A 21,089-nucleotide genomic window follows, 5' to 3' on the forward strand; every position below is an offset into this window, starting at 1 on the left:
TGTAGTGATGTGTGCTGTGTGATGAAGCTAAATCTGTCTGTAGGCAAGACCTAAGAAGGGCATAATCCGCTGACCTGCCAACAGCTGCATGGGAAAAGATCGCTTGGCTTAAGGAAGAGTGGTCATAGTCTTCATTTTTTGGTCATTTATTCAATTGCACCATTGATTTTATAACGGGACAGTGCAAAGTATTACAATAAAAAAACAAAAAAGAGACTTATACACATCATGAATTTAGCATACTCACAATTGTATCTTTACACAGAAATCTATTAAGTACAACTAGACAGTAATACTCCCCAAATGAAGCAGCCAAAGGCATATACACGCCAAAGAAAGCAAAATTAATTCACTAATGTTACATGGTTTTTTCATAGCCCTTACTAGGCACTCACATACCTCAATACAAATGTCATTAAAAGTTAAGTTTTTAATATGCAGAATAGACGCAGTGGTGAAGACACGGGAAGGGGCAAGCCACACAAAAGAGCACATCCTTCCTAATTAATACAAGATATGTCTTCTCATATCTCCATAAGCTCTTCTTGCTTGCTTTGGCCCTACATTAACTTGCACTAAATCCACAATGTAGACTAGCCTTCAAAACCTTCAATATGTATTGTTTCCAGTGTCATACAATTCAAACTCGACAGAAAGGGTAGGATTTCAAGTACCTAATTCATAAAACACAGTTAATGAAGAAAGTGGTAAACATTGCCAAACTACCAGATTACTACAAAACGCTCTCCACAACTTCTCAACCTAAAACCTCACCAGAGCCTGACGTAAAAAGTAGTCAAAGTCTTGTCATTTCTAAGAGCTGTGAATAACTGGTGTTAATATGATTACTATCCCCCGATAAAATAATACTCTTTTTTACCACTTAGGAATGATAAAAGAGTAAGGTGGTCTAGCCAGGATTCAAATTCCTAATCTGCTGATCACACTAGAAGTCTTTAGTAAGGGTATAAATCTTACTTTCGATGGCTCTCCACACAAATCTCATAAATCACATATGAAATTGTGGTACTCAGTTCTCAGAGACATGTTCCACATTCATGCAGTGCAGAATTGCAAAACCCAGGCATATGCTTTCAAGATTATTAGATTGTCAGGCCCTCTGGTGAGAACATTACATGCCGATTGGTTTGGTGACAACAACACACATGTAAATATATTTCGCTTCACAATATATCAGGACAAAGTATGCTGGGCACACACTCTACAGGAACACAAAACATTACTCCATCAGTACAAAAGACCCATAGGGCAAAGTTACACGTTTACCTGAAGATTGTCAAGTTCGGCCCATGCTCCTGTGTAGATGGAGTTGATCTTCAATTTGTTGTTACCCAAGTTGAGCTCCTTCAGTTTTGACATCTGTGAAAGAGAACCTTTGGGTATAGAGCTAATTTCATTATTCTTGAGCTTCAACATTTCCAATTTCTTTGGCAAACCCCAGGGCAAAAGTTTCAGGTTATTGCCAGAAAGATCTAACGATTTAAGCACTCTCAGTTTGCGGAAAGCTTCACGGTGAATTTGGGTGCTGATGATTTTGTTGTAGCTCAGGTTTAGATCCTCCAGGTAGTAAGTAAAGGCAAAGTCATTTTTGGAAATCCCCGTTATCAGATTATGTAAAATCATTAGTCTTTTAACACGTCGTGGTAGCCCACTCGGCACCCTTTCCAGCATGTTGTTATACAAGTGAACGGTATGCAACTTTTTCAGGCCTTGGAAGGCTTGAGGGTGTATTCCCTTGGCCCTTAGCTTGTTGTTGTGGAGCAGGAGGTACTCAAGATTTCTAATCTGAGTGAACACATCAGCAGGGATAGTCCTCAAGGCATTTTTCTCAAGATGTAGCAGGACTATGTTTCGAGGTAAACCAGAAGGGATTTGTATAAGATTATTGTTGGATAAATCCAAACATTCAAGGCTTGGCAGATGCCTTTAAAACAAAAAAAACATATCAGTGTACATATTAGTCTTTTCCTACCACATAATTGTTTGCTAGTGCTTGTTCAGTATAGCATCACATATATTAAACCAGGGACCATATTACAGTAAGAGTGGAATATGCCCGTTTGTATTGCAGCACACATTTAACTAGGTGTGACATGCAAATACAGACAGTACACCCCATTGCTGATAATGCCCTGACCAAAGAGCAGAGGCAAACTCTTGTCCTTGGGGCAACGCAGTATGGAAAGATGGCACCCAGCCTGCACTTTCAAGAGGGACAGAGATTCCCCTACAACCGGGTGAAGAAATGACTGCCCCTGCCTGCAACTGGATGTCTGATGGGGTCAATAGGACTCCCCTACAAAGGGGCACCCCCAAAGGGTGCACATATTGTGAGACACTTCTTTGTAACGCACAGTAAGTGCACCTCCTGACAGGCTCTTTGTCTCTGTGGCTGCATCCATAATATGGCGGTGGTGCACAGGCAAAATGAGTCCCTCACCATTATGGGACCACATCCGCAGGCAAATGAGGAAGCACCCCTTTAGGATAGAACTTCTGCTACATGTGTGCCAGTGCTATCTGTATTACAGAATGGACCACGCAAGTGTCTGCAGCTCCTTCTGTAATTCAAAAGTCCCCTGGGGCTCAAAATAATGGGAACACCTGCCTGTTGGGACCACAAACATCGTATGTAATGTGGCCCCAAGACATATGAATGAGCTTATCATTCATTTTTCAGCTCACTTGTTTAAAACATGCCCCTATGCTGAAATACTGCTTCAAGGGTATGATTTAGAAGTAGCTAATAATGCTACTTCTACTGAAAAATTGAAGCTGTCCTACCCTCCACGTGCACCTTCCACTGTCTCATTTTGACTGTGGGAGGAAAAGGTGATCCCAGTGGCCAAACAACCACCAACTCCAGCACAGAGAAAGCCATCGGATTTACATAAAGACTCTGGCGATTGCATGGCACCAAATCCACAATGTATGTGCAAGACAGCCCTGTAAACCATTGTGGTCCAGCACAGAGAGCCCTTCCAATGTCCCTCAAAGGCTTGAAATCTCCTAGCCCACCAGCTACAATTGTAATTGATGGAATTGTAGCATCCTGATGGGAAAATCCCTTTGTCCACTACTCCTTAACACAACAAAGCCACGAGATTGCATGCTGTATATTATATATCCCTTAGGAGTCTACCTGAAACAATCTACTACTGGACATACACAAAATATGACAGGATGTCCTCATAGTTCACCAGGTGTCATGCTTCATCACAGGACTCCCCACGCTCTCCAAAAACATGGTTTGATGGAGAGTGGACCTACACCTGAAAACAGGGAGGCCCTTCTACCTAAGAACAGACCCGTAATATATAAAGATTAAAAACAATGTGACATTCTATGATGAAGCATGACACCTGGTGGTGTGTGAGGACTTCCCGTTACATTTTTGTGTATGTCCAGTAGTATTTTGTTTCAGGTAGAATCCTGTGGGATCTATAATAAGCAAGAGCAATCTTGGGTTGCTTTCAATGCAATATGCACTTCGTGGTCTTGCACAAAAGTTTCACCCGAGAAAAAGCAGTTACATTTTGCCGATTCACAGTATTTATAGGAATACACTTATCTAACACATTGATGCATACTAAACTGGTCAATGTACCATCATCTGTCATACAGCTCTGGTCAAAGATCCATTTAGTTTCCACTCACATGAGACTGACCTATACCTTCTTAAGTCTTTACATACATTTTCCAACAAGTGTATAATTCAGCAATAAACGTCCCTCTTCGCTCACTGGGATACTTTAGAGGATGACACTGATGTTTTTCTTATCTCCTCTTTCCACATCAACTGCAGCATGCATTACTCTGCAATATCTCACCTTCTTCCCATCATCTTCTCCGATGGGAAGAAAACTGGGCTGTTTGCCACTGCATCTAACAAGTGAGCCTCTTGCAAGCTTCCTAGTTCCCACTACCCTTAAAGGTCGTGAAGTACGCTTGCATCAAATAGACTCTTCTCCAAGACTGAACTCTTCCAACTGCAATGAAACCTAGTTGTAATTAACTTTCAGCCTGGACAACAAATACTCCAATCTGCCTGGAAATCTTCTTTTGTTAGTAAGGAAGATGAGAGTTGAAACCGAATTTGCACAAATGATTGTCCCATGAATTTAGCATAGTACACTCAATAGCCTCTGGGAAGATTGCCTTCTTCCTGCTTATTTACATATGCTTATTTATCAGTACCTCAAAGATGGTACTAATCTGATCTCAGAACTGAACAAACATCTTAGGGACATGATATGGCACTAAACCCAGACCCAGATTGCCTGAATAACAAAGGTATGACTCTCCAAGTGAGTGGCTTCCCCACACCAACCTCGGAGATTGCTACACCACCCTTAGAGCACGCTTTTGACCTTCCCACAAAGCAGATAATATGTGAAACCATACATTCTCCATGAAGACTTTGTGCACTACTAAAACCAATCTCTCATCATCTGGTCAATCCACTGAGCGGTACCCTTCTCCTAAAACTGGAGCGCTTAACAAAAGGTAAGCCAGAACAAATTCCAACCATTCCCACACAGGTCTTCCTCGTCATCACACCAGGTGGGAAGAATCCATACAATAATTTTTCCACTCACCGTGACACTGATGCTCTCATCTCCCACTACAAATGCATCAAACTCACCATCAGAGACCCCTTATCTCCCCTATCTATCAAAAGAAGAAAATTGAACAAGCTCCACTGTGGATTTCTCCTTTTTTAAAGATGAGAAAAGCCTGGCACTTGAAAAGCTGCACACATGATCTAACCTGCGTATTCATTTCACGCCATTTAACAATCATACAAAGACAATGTCACTGCACTATAACTAAATAAAAAAAGAAACAGATCTGTTTTCATTTAGACAAGTGCTGTTCCAAATGGTAAAATATAGTCACCCCCTTCCTTGGCATAGTAACTCATATTCACTAGCCACCACTGATACATTTAGCAGCTTTATTTAGAGATCTGATCAAATGTCAGTCATTTCGACAATGATAGGGCTCACACTCTGCTATCAGTCCCATCCAATCTGACCTGACAAAGCAACTCCCAGAAGCTCTCAAGAAAGGTTAAGTACCCATCATTAATCATTGGATTAGGGATGTGGTATTTTATCTATAGCAAAGTAAGGGAAAGTTGTGTTTGCCAACCATTTGTAAATATACATCTGCTAGCATAAGGTACTTAGAGTCAACTAACCAAGCTATTCTAATGGTGCAACAAACTCTCTCAATGCAAGTGATGTGTTAGTTATTCTTTATGATTTTAATGTCCACCTGCTGGCCATTCTTTATCTTTTAGTGTCATTTGACCCTATCACCAGGGGTCACTATTCTTCATGACCACAGGAATTGAAGCTTTAGACCCAGAATTGTTCACCCCTTAGCTTTTTAATACATCTGATGAACAGATGAAAACCTTCAACTCTTAACTTCTTTTGCATATTAGACTGCATCAATGTTTGACAATACTTTCCTGTCAACTTCCTGGCTAATACAACTCCCACCCACAGCTAGTCTTTTACAAAAGAAAAAGGAAAAAATAATTTGTCACACATATAACTAAATGAAATTGTAATCAGGATTGTAGATTAGAAAATACCATATACAGGCATTAGTTCAACATAGCAGGAGTAGTAAAGTTCTTAAAACAAGATGATACTTTTCTGCAAACATAGTGCAAGCGATTACAGCTATGGTTGCACAATCAACCTGTCACTGGGGGAAAAGTCTTACCAGAAAGTTTCATTATCCATGCCTTCGTTCGTTAAAAGATTATTCTGCAGGTAAAGTTCCCGAAGGCCTCTGAGATGACTGAAGGCCGCTTTTGGGATCTTCTCGAGTTTGTTACTCTACAACCAAAATGAGCATTTTCAAGTTTCAGACTGTAACAATATTTCAATTAAAGTTGTTCATGAGTGAGATCATTGGTAGGCAAGTAATGGAATTTGATGACAGACTGTAGAAAGCGCATAATGTTGCAACCAAATGTATCATTACCCCCATATGTGAGAAATATGAACGCTAACTTTTGGTGACAATGATTAAGCCCTAGATTATATTAACTATATATAAGGATTGACCGTCTAAAAGTCTACTCTGCGTACAGAAACAGCATCTCATTAAACCAGTCATGTGGTTATGAAAGTACTTTTGAAGAGTCCTGGCCATCCAATCTTTTAGTTCAGCTTTCTTGCTGACCCTGTTTTTCCCCAACTGATTAAGCAGTAATGAGATCATTGAAGGTGCGTGTAGGTTAAACTAGTTAGGAAGAGGCCCCACAAAGGTAAACAATCTTGTGCCTAAAAAGATAAAAGAATGTTTCTGTGTGGAATCGGCACTTAACTCGTAAGCTGTCTCAAGAGACAGTTTTTTTCAGAAAATTAATTTGTGTAATATACAGAAGCACCGAAACATCATTAAATACATTCATGAAAAAAACTGTTAATATTCCCAAAAGAAATTAGTAAAAAAAGAGTATAATTTATTTTTAAAACAACACCGAAGTAAGAAATATTGGTTAAGGAGATCAGAAGATATTATTTTTTGAAGTCACAGTTTAGAAAATCCATAGAAAGAAATGGGGACTAGAAAAACTTCAGAGGGCATAACTAAGAGCTATGGCTGGGTAGGACTCTGCTAGATTAGATATTTGGCTTTTGCGTTCCTGCAAGAGCTTCAAACTTCTTGGTAGAAAGGTCTGAGTGGGATTAACTAGGAAATCCTCTCTGCTCAATGAGCCTCTTTGTAAGGTCGACTTGGCACCTTAGACCTTTCCTCCAGGGGCTGAAAAGAATGTTTACATCCCAACTCCACAAAAAGCTGAATATATTCTTTCTGGTCATTCATAACGGTTCCACGCTTTCAGTATACAAGACAATAGATTGCAGTGACTGGCACTCTTCAAAAGCTTTTAACAACAAGGACTCAAACTAAAGTTGAGTCCTATTGGCCAGCAGGTTCTTCTTCCAAAATGTCCTCAGTCCTCTTCCCCCTGTGGAGTTCCATGATATCAGATTCTCTGAGCCAGAGTATGGCCTTTAGGATAGTCAGAAGGAAGCAGGTTTTTCTCAGTCCTTCTTTAGCTGCAGGAAGTGTACTATCCACCTTCTCCTCTAGTCTTCCAGATACCAGTAGCATTTAGAGTTGTAGGTGATATGTAGATGCAGTGACTGGTGGTGACCTTAACACTATCCCTTAACAATTCCCACCCTGTCAACTCCTATATTTTACAGCACTACCTTAATTTTCTGGCAGGAGCTAGTCTAGGAAGCAATACAATGAACTATAAATTCCTAGGCAATAATTATATATAATATTTCTTATTTTGTGTGTCTTATTAAAGTAACCTCGTCTAACAACAAAATGATAAAAAAATTACAAAAGTTTATTCTTCAAAAGTCAATGTTCAGTGTTATAGTACACAATGTAAAAACACCATATTACATGTCAGCATACAGTTTGTTACATCATCATTTAAAAATAATTTTTCATTAAAAAATAATCTAAAAGAGGCAATCTCGTGGCAGAGTATTAATCCTCGAAGCGCGTTTCGGCGTAAAGCATGCCTTCGTCAGGAAAAGCCACAAATCCTGAAATTAATTAAAGAACATACTAAACAGCCATTTGTATTGTCATTACTTTGCATTTTAACATAAAACATATTTTGTATTACACTTTATAGTTGAAACACACATGTAAATTGGATACATTGATCAGCTTGGTAAACCTTAAAAAAAACAAATTAATAAAGTAAGCATCCTAGAAATAATCGCCCATCACTCTGGGTACTATACTAGCTAGACTAGGATGTTTGGCACTTACTATCCTTACATCTTCAACATCATCTTCATTACACCTTACTAAACCTTCTCTTTTTTCCTTTCATTTATACGACAACAAATTTTAATAATTTTTTTTATTTTATAAAAAATGGTGTACCAAGCTGATCAATGTATCCAATTTACATGTGTGTACGTCAACTATAAAGTGTAATACAAAATACAATTTTTACGCATTCCCAGGTCTACCACTGATGGTAAATCTGGCAATGCACCAAAATCCATGTGTGCATGCATGGGAACACCTATGCACCACCCATGTGACACGTTCCTGGGGCACAGCAACGCCAGTCAGTGATTTGCTCTGCCGTTCATTACTCTAGTTTTAGCAAGTCATGCAGGACCACGTAAGGTGGCCTTACATGGCTTGATAAACCTTAGGTTTTGCATTGCCCTTACTCCCCCTTGAGTGGAGCAAGGGTGATGCAAAACCTTGATAGATTTCGCCCTAGTTGTACAGGTACTTCACACTTTCAAGTTTGTGTACTTGGCTGGGGAGAAATCTTCTAAATCACTGTAGAAATGAAAGACCCGCTCCAGCATTAAAGGCGCGCTAAGGCTATTAGAAAATTCCGCCCTGAGAGGGAAAAAATTTCTAATTTGTAAAACAAAGGCCTCAAGGAGCTCGAGGTGGTTGAAATCCCCTCGGGCTCCCTGAGGCCTTTGTTCACAGTAACAGCAGTGAACAAACATTGGAATGGTTATGCTCTGGGCACTCCATTGTCTTCAATGGAGCTCCCAACATTCCAATGTTTGAATAAAGATTACAAAGATGGTTCTTTCTGTTTCAGACTCTTTTGTCCATTTAGAAGGACCATTCAAAATTCGCCTCTCCTCTCAGGTTTGGCGACATAAACATGTAAAATCTCGTACTTTATGTCTGCTTGCGAAGCTGGTTAAAGAAGAAGACAAGTGGCTATTTGTGGAGACCTTCGCAACTTGGGACTTCTTAGCTGAGTGTTTGCTTATGTGGTGGCTCCCATGATGCAGTACCTGTGGGCTTTGTATCATTGCACGTGAGTGTGGTAGCCAGACAGGGCAATATTTGTGGTCTGGCTATCAACATGCCCTGGCTTCCCCTAATATATTGCTCCGTGAAAGGTGTGCTAAGTCTTTAACAACTAGTAAGTCCTATTAAACACGATCCGCACCATTCTTTTAGTTTTTGTTTGAGCAAGCCTTAATATCAACAACTCTGTGCATTTTTAATTTTAATCTTGGCACAGACAAAGATGTAGCCTTTACAGAATAAATCTGTATAATGATGGAAGGGAATAACTTATTCTACTGCCCATTTTCGTGGAATTGAAAAGCACAGAAGTACAGCAGAATGTGATGGAAACATGCCTGAAATCTGAAACATCTCGCATGAGGTAAAAATTCATAGATTTTGCTGTGCTATAACTGTTATTTTCATATCTGCAATATTTGCAGAGGGGATTTGATTAATTCAACCTTAAAAATCAGTCCTGTAAATACATTAATGCACACTCATGTATGCAGCAGGCTTTTGTTACCTTGAGATGTAGTTTGTACAAGGCCGCAGGTAGATTCTTTGGCACATGCTTCAGGAAGTTGCTTGACAGTATGAGAATTTCCACATTGTCCGACCCATTAAACATGTGTTCAGGTAAACTGGCATCAGAAAGTTTATTGTTATGAAGGTACACAGATCTTTAAAAAACGGAAAAAAACAAAGTATGTTACACCAAACATTTCAGAAATCTGGAAAAAGTATTCCAACAAAATAAATTTCAAACATGTCCACTTGCAGGCTATATAAAAAAGCCCTTCTAATTCTCCCAAGTACATTTGATGTATCACATTGTCTGAAAATATGTGAAAATTAAATGCACAAGGAACATTTGGTGACAATTCACAATGATTTTTCCATACATATGTCAGACGTGTGCCAATTATGATACACGCATGTTTAACATGAATGGGGTGGGGTCCTTTTCTGTATACGTTTCGGTGGACCAGACAGAGGGACTTAACTGTATTCTCTTCTGGATTCATTGGCAGCAAGGGAAGTGCTGACAAAGCAGGAGCAACTAAAGTGCTTCTAAGGATTTTGAAAAGTGTACGTGCTGCTGCGTTCTGTATTACCTGCAGATGTTGGTAACATATTTGGGACTGCCTAAGTAAAGGGAATTCCCATAGTAACCGTCTGTGGTGGGAGTATTGCCGGGCGCATTTGACAATGAAGCGCAACAAAATTTGTTTTATTTATTTATATGTTTACTTACCTGTATTTAGCCGTATTCCGTAGTTTACAACCCCCCACCTTGCCCCTCCCCCACCCCACGTCAATGCCCGACAGCACTCCCACCACCGACCGCTACTGGGTTACAGATCTGTGAGGAGAAGCTTGAGCAGACAAAACACCCCCACTTTTTGTACCTTGCAGGTTTGGCTTGCTGCTCATAAGGCCATTGTTAAACAAAGCAGTACCTGATAGCTTTGTTTTGCTGCATTTCATTTCTCGTTTTCATTTTCTGAGTGCCGTTTGGTGGTCTGTGGGATGCATACGCATTGCACTTTAAAAGTAGGGTAGAAGTTAAGCCACGTGTTAGGGAATGCTACATAGCCTGGACATACTTTGATGCTATTAGCCTCTTTTCATGTTTCATTGACCTTATGCTATGTCTGTTTAAACTCTTCAAGTGGCTGCTCTATGTGCTCTTTAATGGATGGTTACATGGAAGAAGAGGCATAGGTAGCTTTCTGGGGCCTGAATCTATATTAACCCTATCACCAAAATGAGAGCCAATTAAAAAGGCAAAGATGAACCAAAACATGAGCACATCTCAGAATGTAACTGATCCTACATCAAGAGGTCTTTTTTAATTAGGGCGCAGAACAACATACCTGTCATGGTTCATACGTGTGGGGGGCAACTGTTATCGAAGAGGCTGACTGTCGTTATTCACATTGCCAATATTGCTGCTAACGAGCTGCCGGACTGTCTTATGACGCCTGATATTATTTCTGCATAACGAAGTACACGAATGTAGACATACGCACTGCATTATTTCTCCATTGCAAAGTACAGGAGTTTAGCGGCCCGCATTGCATTATTTCTTCATTGCAAAGTACATGATTGTAGCTACACATTGCATTATTCCTTAATTGCAAAGTACATGATTGTAGCGGTGTACCTTGCATTATTTCTTCATTGCAAAGTACGTGATTGGGGTGTGATGCATTGCATTATTTCTTCATTGCGCAGTACATGATCGTAGCGGTACGCATTGCATCATTTCTCCCAGTGCAAGGTACTGGGGTGTATCGTTACGCATTGTATTATTTCTCCTATGCCCAGCACAGGATTGTATCATTACGCAGCGCACTATTGTTTGTCCATTGCAACGTGTGTGATTCTAGCATTGCGACCAGCATAGCATTTTTGAAAGCGGCGGTTTGGATTTGAACCTATCAGCCAGCCGGAAAGAATATTACCCTTTATTATATGTTGGCTTTTGTAATGTGTGGTCTGATCTGATCGTATATCTTTTTATGTAAAGTTTATACTTCTTTTATCAAACTCGTGTGGAGTCCATTTGTGATGTCACCAGGGGGTTGCTGTGAGTGTGGTGGCCCATACTGTACACTCATGCCTTGGAGATAGGCCTGGCTGCTCAGTCCAAGCTACTAAGGGGGTGAGCAAAACTATCTCAAATGGTGTCCTTACTTGGCCTAACGTTGAGGGAGGAGTACCGGGTCTCGCATTTGGTAACAGTGGTGGGGGGACTGAGACTCCGGCTTCCAACAATATGTATATGTGGGGGAAACAATACCAGATTTAGGTGATTTTTCAATTTTTTGGGGACCAGCTGAAGCATTAAAATACTGGTTATGCTGGTACAAAACAAAGCAATCCTACTTGCAGGTCACTGCATCAGCAGACCAATTGAAACTGTAACACACCTATATACAACTCCATCACAATATATAAAAATAAGTTTGAATCTTACAAGAGGGGCTACCACAGAGTTTTAGTAAAGAGCTTGGCATAAATAGTGAATGAGCTAGCTTTCACTACTATTAAACTCAAAGTAACTATTGCCAAGCACCAGCCAGAGCCAACACATTGATTATGTGCAGATGTGCAGCTGTACATGCAGGCAGCGCTGCATAACAAAGTACAAAACCAGAACAATATTTTCTTTTAACAAACAACATGCTGCCAAATACTATAGGGAATGTATTTTGCTTTCAGTTTCAAAATAAATTTTAATGTGCTATAAACCAGTAGATGGAAGTAAACCAAATCAAGATTACAACGCTCAAAATAAACAGATTTATTAAAGCCTGCGATCAGAAAAGACGTGTCCTGTGCATAAACTATGGTAACGTTGCACTCCTTTTCTGCAACATGTTTAGCCAGCACCCTTTACTGTTAACACCTCACTTGTATACCCACAGCATAACGCTGGACCTCAGTGGTTCTCTCATAGCGCACTCATGGAGATCCTGCGGTACAAACAAACCAAAGATCAACATCACATTGCCAGTAAAATCATCTCACACTTAAAACACTGTTATTGTCATTTAAACTAGTGCACTGAGCACCCTTCCCAGAGTCGTTTGAAACAAAACCGTACTATGGAATCTTCGCTGTGATGTTCACTCAATCACAACACAATATAGTTATAGCACCCTAAGCCACTTATGCATTATTAAAAACCACCTATTCAAATGCCACTAGTCACTGACCATGTCCTTCACATCTGCCATTTACACCCTACAACAACAGTCAACCACTTACATAACTACCTTACATAGCAACCTTGTACCTCAGGCCACTAACACCACTCATTCAACATCACTTTTGAGGCCGATCACCCTTAGTCTTTTACACCAATCCTGTCTGCTACAGCCAACAGTTACCCACAGCCTACTCACAGTGCCAAATAGCCAAAGGCACCACTTACTACTCATCAATATAACTCCACATCCATTAATCAGCAAGAACCTTTTACCATACAAGCCACACACCCCATCCAACAGCAATCACTGTAGCTACTTAAATAATCACTCACTCCCATCTGCTCAATCTCAGGCACCACTGTTTTCATGTCTCTTTATTCAACAACACTCACAACCTACTTTGTCATACCAGCCATCTAGATGCTTACTATTCCATCTCCCAACCATCCACTTTTTACAGCCACTCAAACTCCATAAATGTGGCTACTTTTTACAACACCTATTCATCTATAGGTCCTATATACAACCCAGCCATTTACTCCACTAGGCTATATGCAACTAATTTCAACAATGCCACTCCACCACACTCACATCCATACACAGCCACATAAAACAAGCATTCGCAAAGCTGATAGGTCTCACCTATGTGAGAGCTATTGGCTTTGCTAATGTCTGTAAGCCAGGTTGTAGAGCAGTGTGACTGCTGTTCAGCATGGCTAATAGTGGCCTAGGGTAGAGTGACAGAGCAGATTGGAGTACAATAGGGTGGAGTGGAATGGCATAGAGTGGAGTAGCTTAGAGTGGAGTAGCTTAGAGTAGAGCAGTACTGTTGTGGGTGTAAGTAACTAAAGCTTCAATAGAGATGGCAGATATAGTGAAAGGGTATGCCTGTGTTAAATGTAGTGAGTCACATTGCACAGCCAAGAATAATACCTAAATGCCTTTAAAATTTAAAAAATACATTGTGTTGCAAAAAGACAGGGATGGATAGAAAAGGAAGAACACATGTGCTTGGTCCATGCTCCAGGGAGGAGCTAACACAAGAAAGGAAGGAAAGCCTACCGGAGCTAAACAATTGGAACTTTGCAAAGGAGTGACAATGCAAATCACTAATTGAATGCTGTGTGCAGATTGTAAGCCCACTGAATTGTAAACAACATGTCATGCAGCACAGCTTATGCACTGTGCTGACAAGATCTAAAAAAGAAATACCACCAGTCTTTGAAAGCACGCTTTTTTTGTAACCTCAAATTCACACCACAATATGTCACCCATGAAACACCCCCTGTTCACCCATATCCATTTATTAGGCTACTCCTTAAACTATGTGTTGCACCACAGCGACACAGACTTTCACCCACTTTTAACACCACCTGTAGCACCTATTGTTTACCCTGTTCAATCACCATAATACAGTTAAAAAAACACCCCTACAAGTTGCAATACCATTCGATCACACTCACACAGAGAGGCAATCAACACCTCTCATGTTCAGCCACATACAACAGCATTCAGTCAATTTGAGCACCACTATGTTCCTCATACTCAACACTACTTGCAGCACCAATTGTTCATCCTAGTCACTCTCAACCAGTCTCTGACAGAAACTCTTGCACCACAAATCGCTCACACAACCGCTTCTTCAAAATAATAATTAGTCCGCCACTCATTTTCTCACAGCCACTCTCATACAACTCAGTCACTTGCACCATTTGATAAACTCACAAACCCACTCACCTGCAACCGCTTACATCACCTACTTTGACTACCCTGTCATTGTGCCACTTTTTACTGCATCTCAGAGCACTCACTACATCCCTTACGATAGCCATTAACACCATTTAAGGTCACTTACCATCCAAGGTCACTTATAGTGCTCACCCACAGCTAGCAGGCAATACTAGTCAGCAAGGTACCCATCACAGCACTTACATACTCCACACACACTAGCACTCAACCGAAACCACTGTTACTTGAGCCAGCTTGTCCATACCATTTCTTCACAAATGGACATTTAAAAAACTTGCTTTTACAACATTACTCACTTCAGATATTTCACTCGCAAAATCGTCTGCCTCAGCCATTTGCACCACTTAATCACTGTGTCACTTCCAGTAGTTGGCCACATCACTCATTCACATTTCACCTACCATAATTCCTCACAACACCCCAGAAACTAATCTTTACTAGCAATTCAATGCACGAATCCACAGCCATTCAACCAGTCACCCATAGCCACTCACATCCCCTCATACAACATTTTCAACAGCCATTTGACACATCTTTCACAACTTGTGTGCAATGATTCAGATCTTTACATTTTCACCATCCTCTCCGGTGCAGTCTCACCACATAGGGCCCGATCTGATGCAGTAAGGAAAGCATTCCCTCCTAGGGCCCGATTATGATGCGGTTAGGAAGGCCTAACGGCATTTGCTCTTTCAGATCAGGAACGTGTCTTCCCAACTGAGGGCCAGATTATGATGCGGTTAGGAACAGAGGCTCCCATAGAAGTCAATGGGAGTCCTACCAAATTGTATCTGGAAGGATCCGGATGCATTATACTCGGTTGGTTGGACTTTCCCGATATGAGTTGGTTGGAAACCATTTCCAAACCGATTTGATCGGGAAGATTTCCTAACCACATCGGAATCGGGCCCATAGTGTTATTGATATAATTCACTGGAACCCACATCACATACACCATTCATACACATTCAGAAAATCAACCACTTACTACCTTTGTGGTTGCATTTATATGTGCTTCATACCCCTGGAGAGGAGTTAAATCACAGTGTTGGACATTGGCATACAACGCAGATGATTTTGCTTGGTTGGAAGGGTGTGAATTTTAATAGTGGCCTATATGGACATTTCTGTTGTGTGTGTGATCTGCAGAGTTGTACTCTTACTGTGTTTAATGTTATTGTGCCTTGGGTGAGTAGCAGAAAGGAGTGGGGGATAGAAAGCTTAAGCTTGTAGGCATTGCTTTTTGCCTATCAGCATGCAGGAATCAAATGTCGCCAATGTGGAAAGTCTTTTTGTGTTCTATGTGAATAGCACAGACTGCTCATATTGTCTTGAGAACCAGTAACTGTTTACACATTAGTTGGTAGGAGTGAGAGTCAGAGAAAGTGTGCCTGTCGGTGTGCAATTCTGGAGAAAGATTTTGATTAACGTTTGGTCACAACACCACTGATAATAATTATAATATAATTCACATTTGTAAAGCGTGAACATTTTATTTATTTTTTAGCAGATTTATATAGCGCAAACTCGACCCGAAGGTATTGGAGCGCTTTACATGAGCACCAGTTACGTTACACAAAGACAAATTCATTTTTTTGGTAGGGACTGGGAGATTAAGTGATTTGCAATCACAGGATGTGGAGTTGACGGAGAGGCTCAAACTTTGGTTTGCCAGCTCCAACGTCGGCAGTCTAGCCGTGAGGCCACATCCTCTCCCCTTTCACCCCTTAAGGGTATCAAGGTGCTATCGCTCAGAGTCACATGATGCTGAGTTAAGCTGTCGCCGGCGCGAGGATCGAAGAGAGAGCCCCGTGCCCCTGAGTCAGCCGCTCGGGCCGCTGAGCCGCAACTCTCCCTTCAGCTGACAGTTTGGTTGGTCATTCCGGACAATGTGCATTTATAAGCATTTCACTCAAAACATATTTGCTTACTATTTGCTCACTCGCCTGCGATGCTATCACCTACAGTTGCCTTTCCTATTCACCCGAGACTCTTCACTACTACCCAGCCATTCACCTCACTCAGCTACATGCAACATATTGCTTCCATATTGCTCACCCACAACAAGATCAAATGCTTTAATTGTTTGACAGCATGCCTTATTTGTTACCCAATCTCATACCTCACATTATTAACTCTGCAAAAGAACCACTGTTCACCCGAAGCTACTCACCTCGCTACACTTTATCCCAAATGAAACACCACTCAATCGCACACATCACCACTCACTTTTAACACCAGGCATAACACTAACTGTGTACTTCGTTCAATCACTATGATTTAGTTACAACACAAAGCACACCTCCTATGTGCAATAACACTCATACACAAAATCACACAGAGTCAATTAACATGTCCCATATTCACCCCACATGCAACACCAGTCAATGAATATCTCGAAGTCATCCACATTTGCGACATTACTTAGAACACCAGTCGTTCACACAATTCACACACCATCACCCTATTACAGCATAACTTATTCGAACCTTGTCTCAAACTACCTCAGCATCCATTAACAAGTCAGTCTTTTCATCATTTGCCACATTACTCACTGTGACGTTCAAACACTCGCAAGACATAACTCGTCCCTTATATGCAACCACTCACCTTGACGACCCATTCACTGTGTTCTACTTCGTGCTGCATCTTTTGCATTGTCAATAACGTCACCTAAGCTACTCTCCTTTTGCACTCTCACAACTACTCAACTGCAGCTACTCACACTTGGCCCTGCTTGCCCATACCATTCACTTTCCATCAGCTGTTTAAAACACCATTCTCCTACGTAACCAATAACATATCATTCACAATCATGCACTTGACCGTGCACAACATGTCTTGGGTGCTTTCACATTATCATTTACATTCAAAACTGCCCTTGCAGCATACCTTGCCTCAGGTATTTCTACCACTTACTATATCACTTCCCACACCAGAACACGCATCTTATTCGCATCACTTGCCACCTTTTCACACAGCACCTTATAAACTACTCATCATAAGCTGTATTCAACAATAATCCACATACATTTAACAACACCTGTCTTTAGCTGATGCTGAGCCTGTTGTGAAACAAATGAATAGTTGCATTTATGTGGCAGAAAGGAGTGAGGGGGAGATTAGTGCATCTGTGGCTATGCCTACCATCCTTGAGATATTGTGAGTATAATTCTCCTTCTGTAGTGTCCATGTTCTCATTGTAATGACAGATTGTTGTGTCTGATAGTTGGTGGTCCACTTGATCGGTCAGGGATCATAGAAATTGTTATTGGCTTCCAAAATTCCACGGCGTCTTGGACTTTTCTTATCTATTTTGAGAGGGAATTACATAGTTTTTCTGACAGTGCAAAGAAGGCTGTTCCACTGGGACTGGGACAGTCCGATTAGGTGCCAATATAAAGCCAGGGTTTCGGTTCTGGGGGTATATTTGGGGCTTTATATATATGAATGATGGTCCCTAGTAAGGCTGCTGTAAACAATACAGAGTGCATCTCGCTATGGATCACCAGTTAATTGGCTGATAACAGGGCCGGCTTTAGATCTGGTGGCGCCCTGTGCGACAATGTTTGTTGGTGCCCCCCCCCACCCCATTGACCACTTCCACCACGGATTCTCTCACTAGCACCCTTTAACAGTGACCAAGTCTCCATAACCATACTCTCTCAAATGCATTGAATTAGTTATATAGCGCCACTCATACCAGTGTAGGGTGTCATAGCACTTTGCATCACACACACATTACACAGAGACAATCAATCATACGTGTGTAAATCAGTGTATAGGAAATGTTACATAAGCCAAAGGACTAAAAGTGTAGGAGTCACATGTCAGCCATACTGGTAGGCAGTATAGTTTAAGAGTGCTTGGTGTGGAGAAGCCCAAACTCAGAGTCGAAAAATTTGAAGTTTTCTTTAATAATAAGAATCGATTTCTAGCCAAATTAACCCTTTATGCAACATTAATCAATGTTGTAATGTATACTTTGCAGTGTGTATGTAGTTCTATGATGAAAGTTAATAGCTCACTGTTGAATATTATATTCAATAAATTGCAAGTAACAAAAGGATGTCTCTTTTGAAAGCAGTAACCTGCTGATCTGTTTACATTATATGCACTCTGTAATCTACTTGGCACACATTCTTTGCAGCAGGCATATTAACTCACTGCACTAACTTCACATAAGTCAAAGCCTCAACTATACAATACGCTGATCTATATCTCCAGGAAGATAATTATTCACACAAATTATCTTGACATTTTTGTGAGGCCTGGTAATTGTCAGAGGAAAGAAACGAAACGCTGCACACGGCGCCCCCAGGAAGCCAGCACCCGGTGCTTTGGCACTGGTCGCACCGCCCTAGAGCCGGCCCTGGCTGATAATAATCTGAATCTTCTGTAGGAAACCTAGATGAGTGAAAAGACATCAGCGAGTCTCCATGGTAGAGAATGCACTTCTTGTGACTTTATCATAATGCCATCAGGGAAAATGACAAAATCGTACCCTACTGTCCTCTCCGGAAGGTCCGAGTCAATTTTGCATTCTAAGTGAGGAGCTCCTGTTTGCTGGATCCTCTTCCTTGTGTGATGCACAGAAAAAGTGTGAACAGCGAATCAAATTCTGTGGTGATCCATGCACTGCCTCGAGATTGCATACCTGTTCATCTAGTCGTGTACAATCCGGCTGAATGAACAGGTAGGGACAGGGCTCTTATGAATGGGTGCCCAAAAACAAGTCAGATGGGCGAAATAGCTGAAAAGCCTGATGTTCCAGCACATATGATTGCTGCCATCACCAATCAGGGCATGTCTCTGTTGCTGCATCCCTCTGATTGGCTACTGGAAACCCTTTCTCAGTAACAACAGGTAGCTCATGTTTTCCATAACCGTTTTGCAGGGCATAGTAACGCTGCTCAGAAGAGACAAGGAGCAAGATAAGGAGGAACAGTTCATAGAAAACAAAAAATGCAAGAAAGAAGATAAGAAAAAGAAAGACACTGGTCAGTAGATGTGTGGCTATCAGTGTCTCTGATTATTCAATATCTGAAGTAGGGTATTTTGTCGAGGAAGTGATGATTGTGAAGATAGATTTATAACCTATACATTGGCACTGTACAACGCACACCCCCTGTACCAAGGTTGGCATATTCCAAACTATGTTTAAAAGGGCTGTCATAGGGTGGAAATCAGTAGGCTAGATGTTTAAGTGATGTGTGCACTCAAACGTGTATGTTTTAAGCTGTTTTCTCTGGATTTCGAGCACTATGTTTAATATTTTCTTTTTACAGCTTACATCCACAGATTGCTTTTTACGGCTTACATTCTTAGATTGCTTGCTTTTTCAGAAAGCTGCCTTCCACTATACTCCTAAAACCCAGCATGAAAAAAACGGAACTTGACTCCACTTGATTCCTCTCTTTCCTTTCTTCAGTGACCCTCTTCTTATCTACCACCGTCCGCATGTTTCTATTTCATAGTATAGCCTCCTCTTAGTCTCATGCCTGCCTTATTTTCCCTTATTGGAATTCTGCGAAAAAGGCTAACACCTCGTTCTGTAGATCACAGCATTCCCTGATTTAAAACCTATCCCTGCAACTTAACATCACCTAAACTCCCCCAGCCTATCTCACCAACAATTCACCTAAAACCACATAAACCCCATTAATGATCACACTTAACTGGTAATAATATAATCTATCACAAAGTAACTGGAGTAAATAAATGCAAAGTGTTTCTTGAGAGCACATGATTAATCACAATAACCAAGAGTCATGTGCTACTTGCCGTAAAGCGCTTCAATGCCATATCAGGGGAAGTAAGCACTATATGAATGCAATCGCAATTATAATTAACAGTCATGTGAGCCTGGACAGTGGCAGAAATACTTTTTTATGGGTAGGAAAATGACAAATTTCTAAAAGTGGTATTTTCACAATAGTAAGTCAAAATCTGACTTTACCTTTTTCAGGGATTTTAAATTACTATTGAAAGAAGCATCTCTCCAGCCGTTCCCAAACTGAATCTAGCCCGTAATTAAATGTAATAAGGTAAACCAGTATTAGTTTGTGTGAGAGCTAGCTAACTGCCAGGACATGTAAAACATGAAGTATACTTGTACTACTTTTTGAATGGCCGGCTCCGTGCCCTATGAGATTGTAAAGCCTTCCTTAGGGGTGAATTATGAGCATTAAACAGGAAGGTTTAAGCCTAGCAAAAAGTACTTGACTATATCGAAATGGCAGTTTAAAAAGTGCACACACTGGAAGGCCTGAAACACACAAGCACTTTACCATTGGGTAGAAGGAGTAAAGTGTGCAGAGTCCTAAATCCAACAAAAATGGATTCAGCAAAAATAGGGTAGCAAAGGCTAAATTCTGAGGTAATACCATGCAAAAGATGATTATTTCCAACACCCTTATACTCTCCGTGCTGGGCCACAGGATACAATAAAAGACGCTTTCAGAAATCTTTTCTTTCTATACTGTATAACATTTAATTTAGTGAGTAAAAAAAGGAATGTAAACATGTCTGTGGCAAAAAACAGACATTTTTGCCATAATCATTTATAGTAGTGGCATGTATTAGTACACCATCAAAGACATACACGCTGGGTAAAAGTAGCATTGAATCAGGCCTATTATATTGTAGGTGCATTTTTATTCTGCTTCATACTCCTGGTGAGGTGCTAAAGATATTTGTGAACAAGCATGGATAAAATAGTATCTAATGTGAACAATGTGACATCAAATCGTCCTAAACGTT

At 40.7% G+C, this 21,089-nt stretch overlaps 1 protein-coding gene across 1 annotated transcript in view; it reads right to left on the bottom strand.

Annotated features, from left to right (window-relative positions):
* PODN (podocan) overlaps positions 1 to 21,089 on the bottom strand; it is a 385,969-nt gene that overhangs the window by 90,344 nt on the left and 274,536 nt on the right. Inside the window, exons 6-8 of the mRNA XM_078673459.1 lie at positions 9,383 to 9,539; positions 5,761 to 5,876; positions 1,288 to 1,945 (exon numbers count right to left, since the gene is read on the bottom strand). Coding sequence (XP_078529585.1) covers positions 1,288 to 1,945; positions 5,761 to 5,876; positions 9,383 to 9,539 — 931 coding nt within the window. The remainder of the gene's footprint in view (positions 1 to 1,287; positions 1,946 to 5,760; positions 5,877 to 9,382; positions 9,540 to 21,089) is intronic.

Source organism: Lissotriton helveticus, chromosome 1_2 (assembly GCF_964261635.1).
Source record: "Lissotriton helveticus chromosome 1_2, aLisHel1.1, whole genome shotgun sequence".
Lineage (NCBI taxonomy): Eukaryota > Metazoa > Chordata > Amphibia > Caudata > Salamandridae > Lissotriton > Lissotriton helveticus.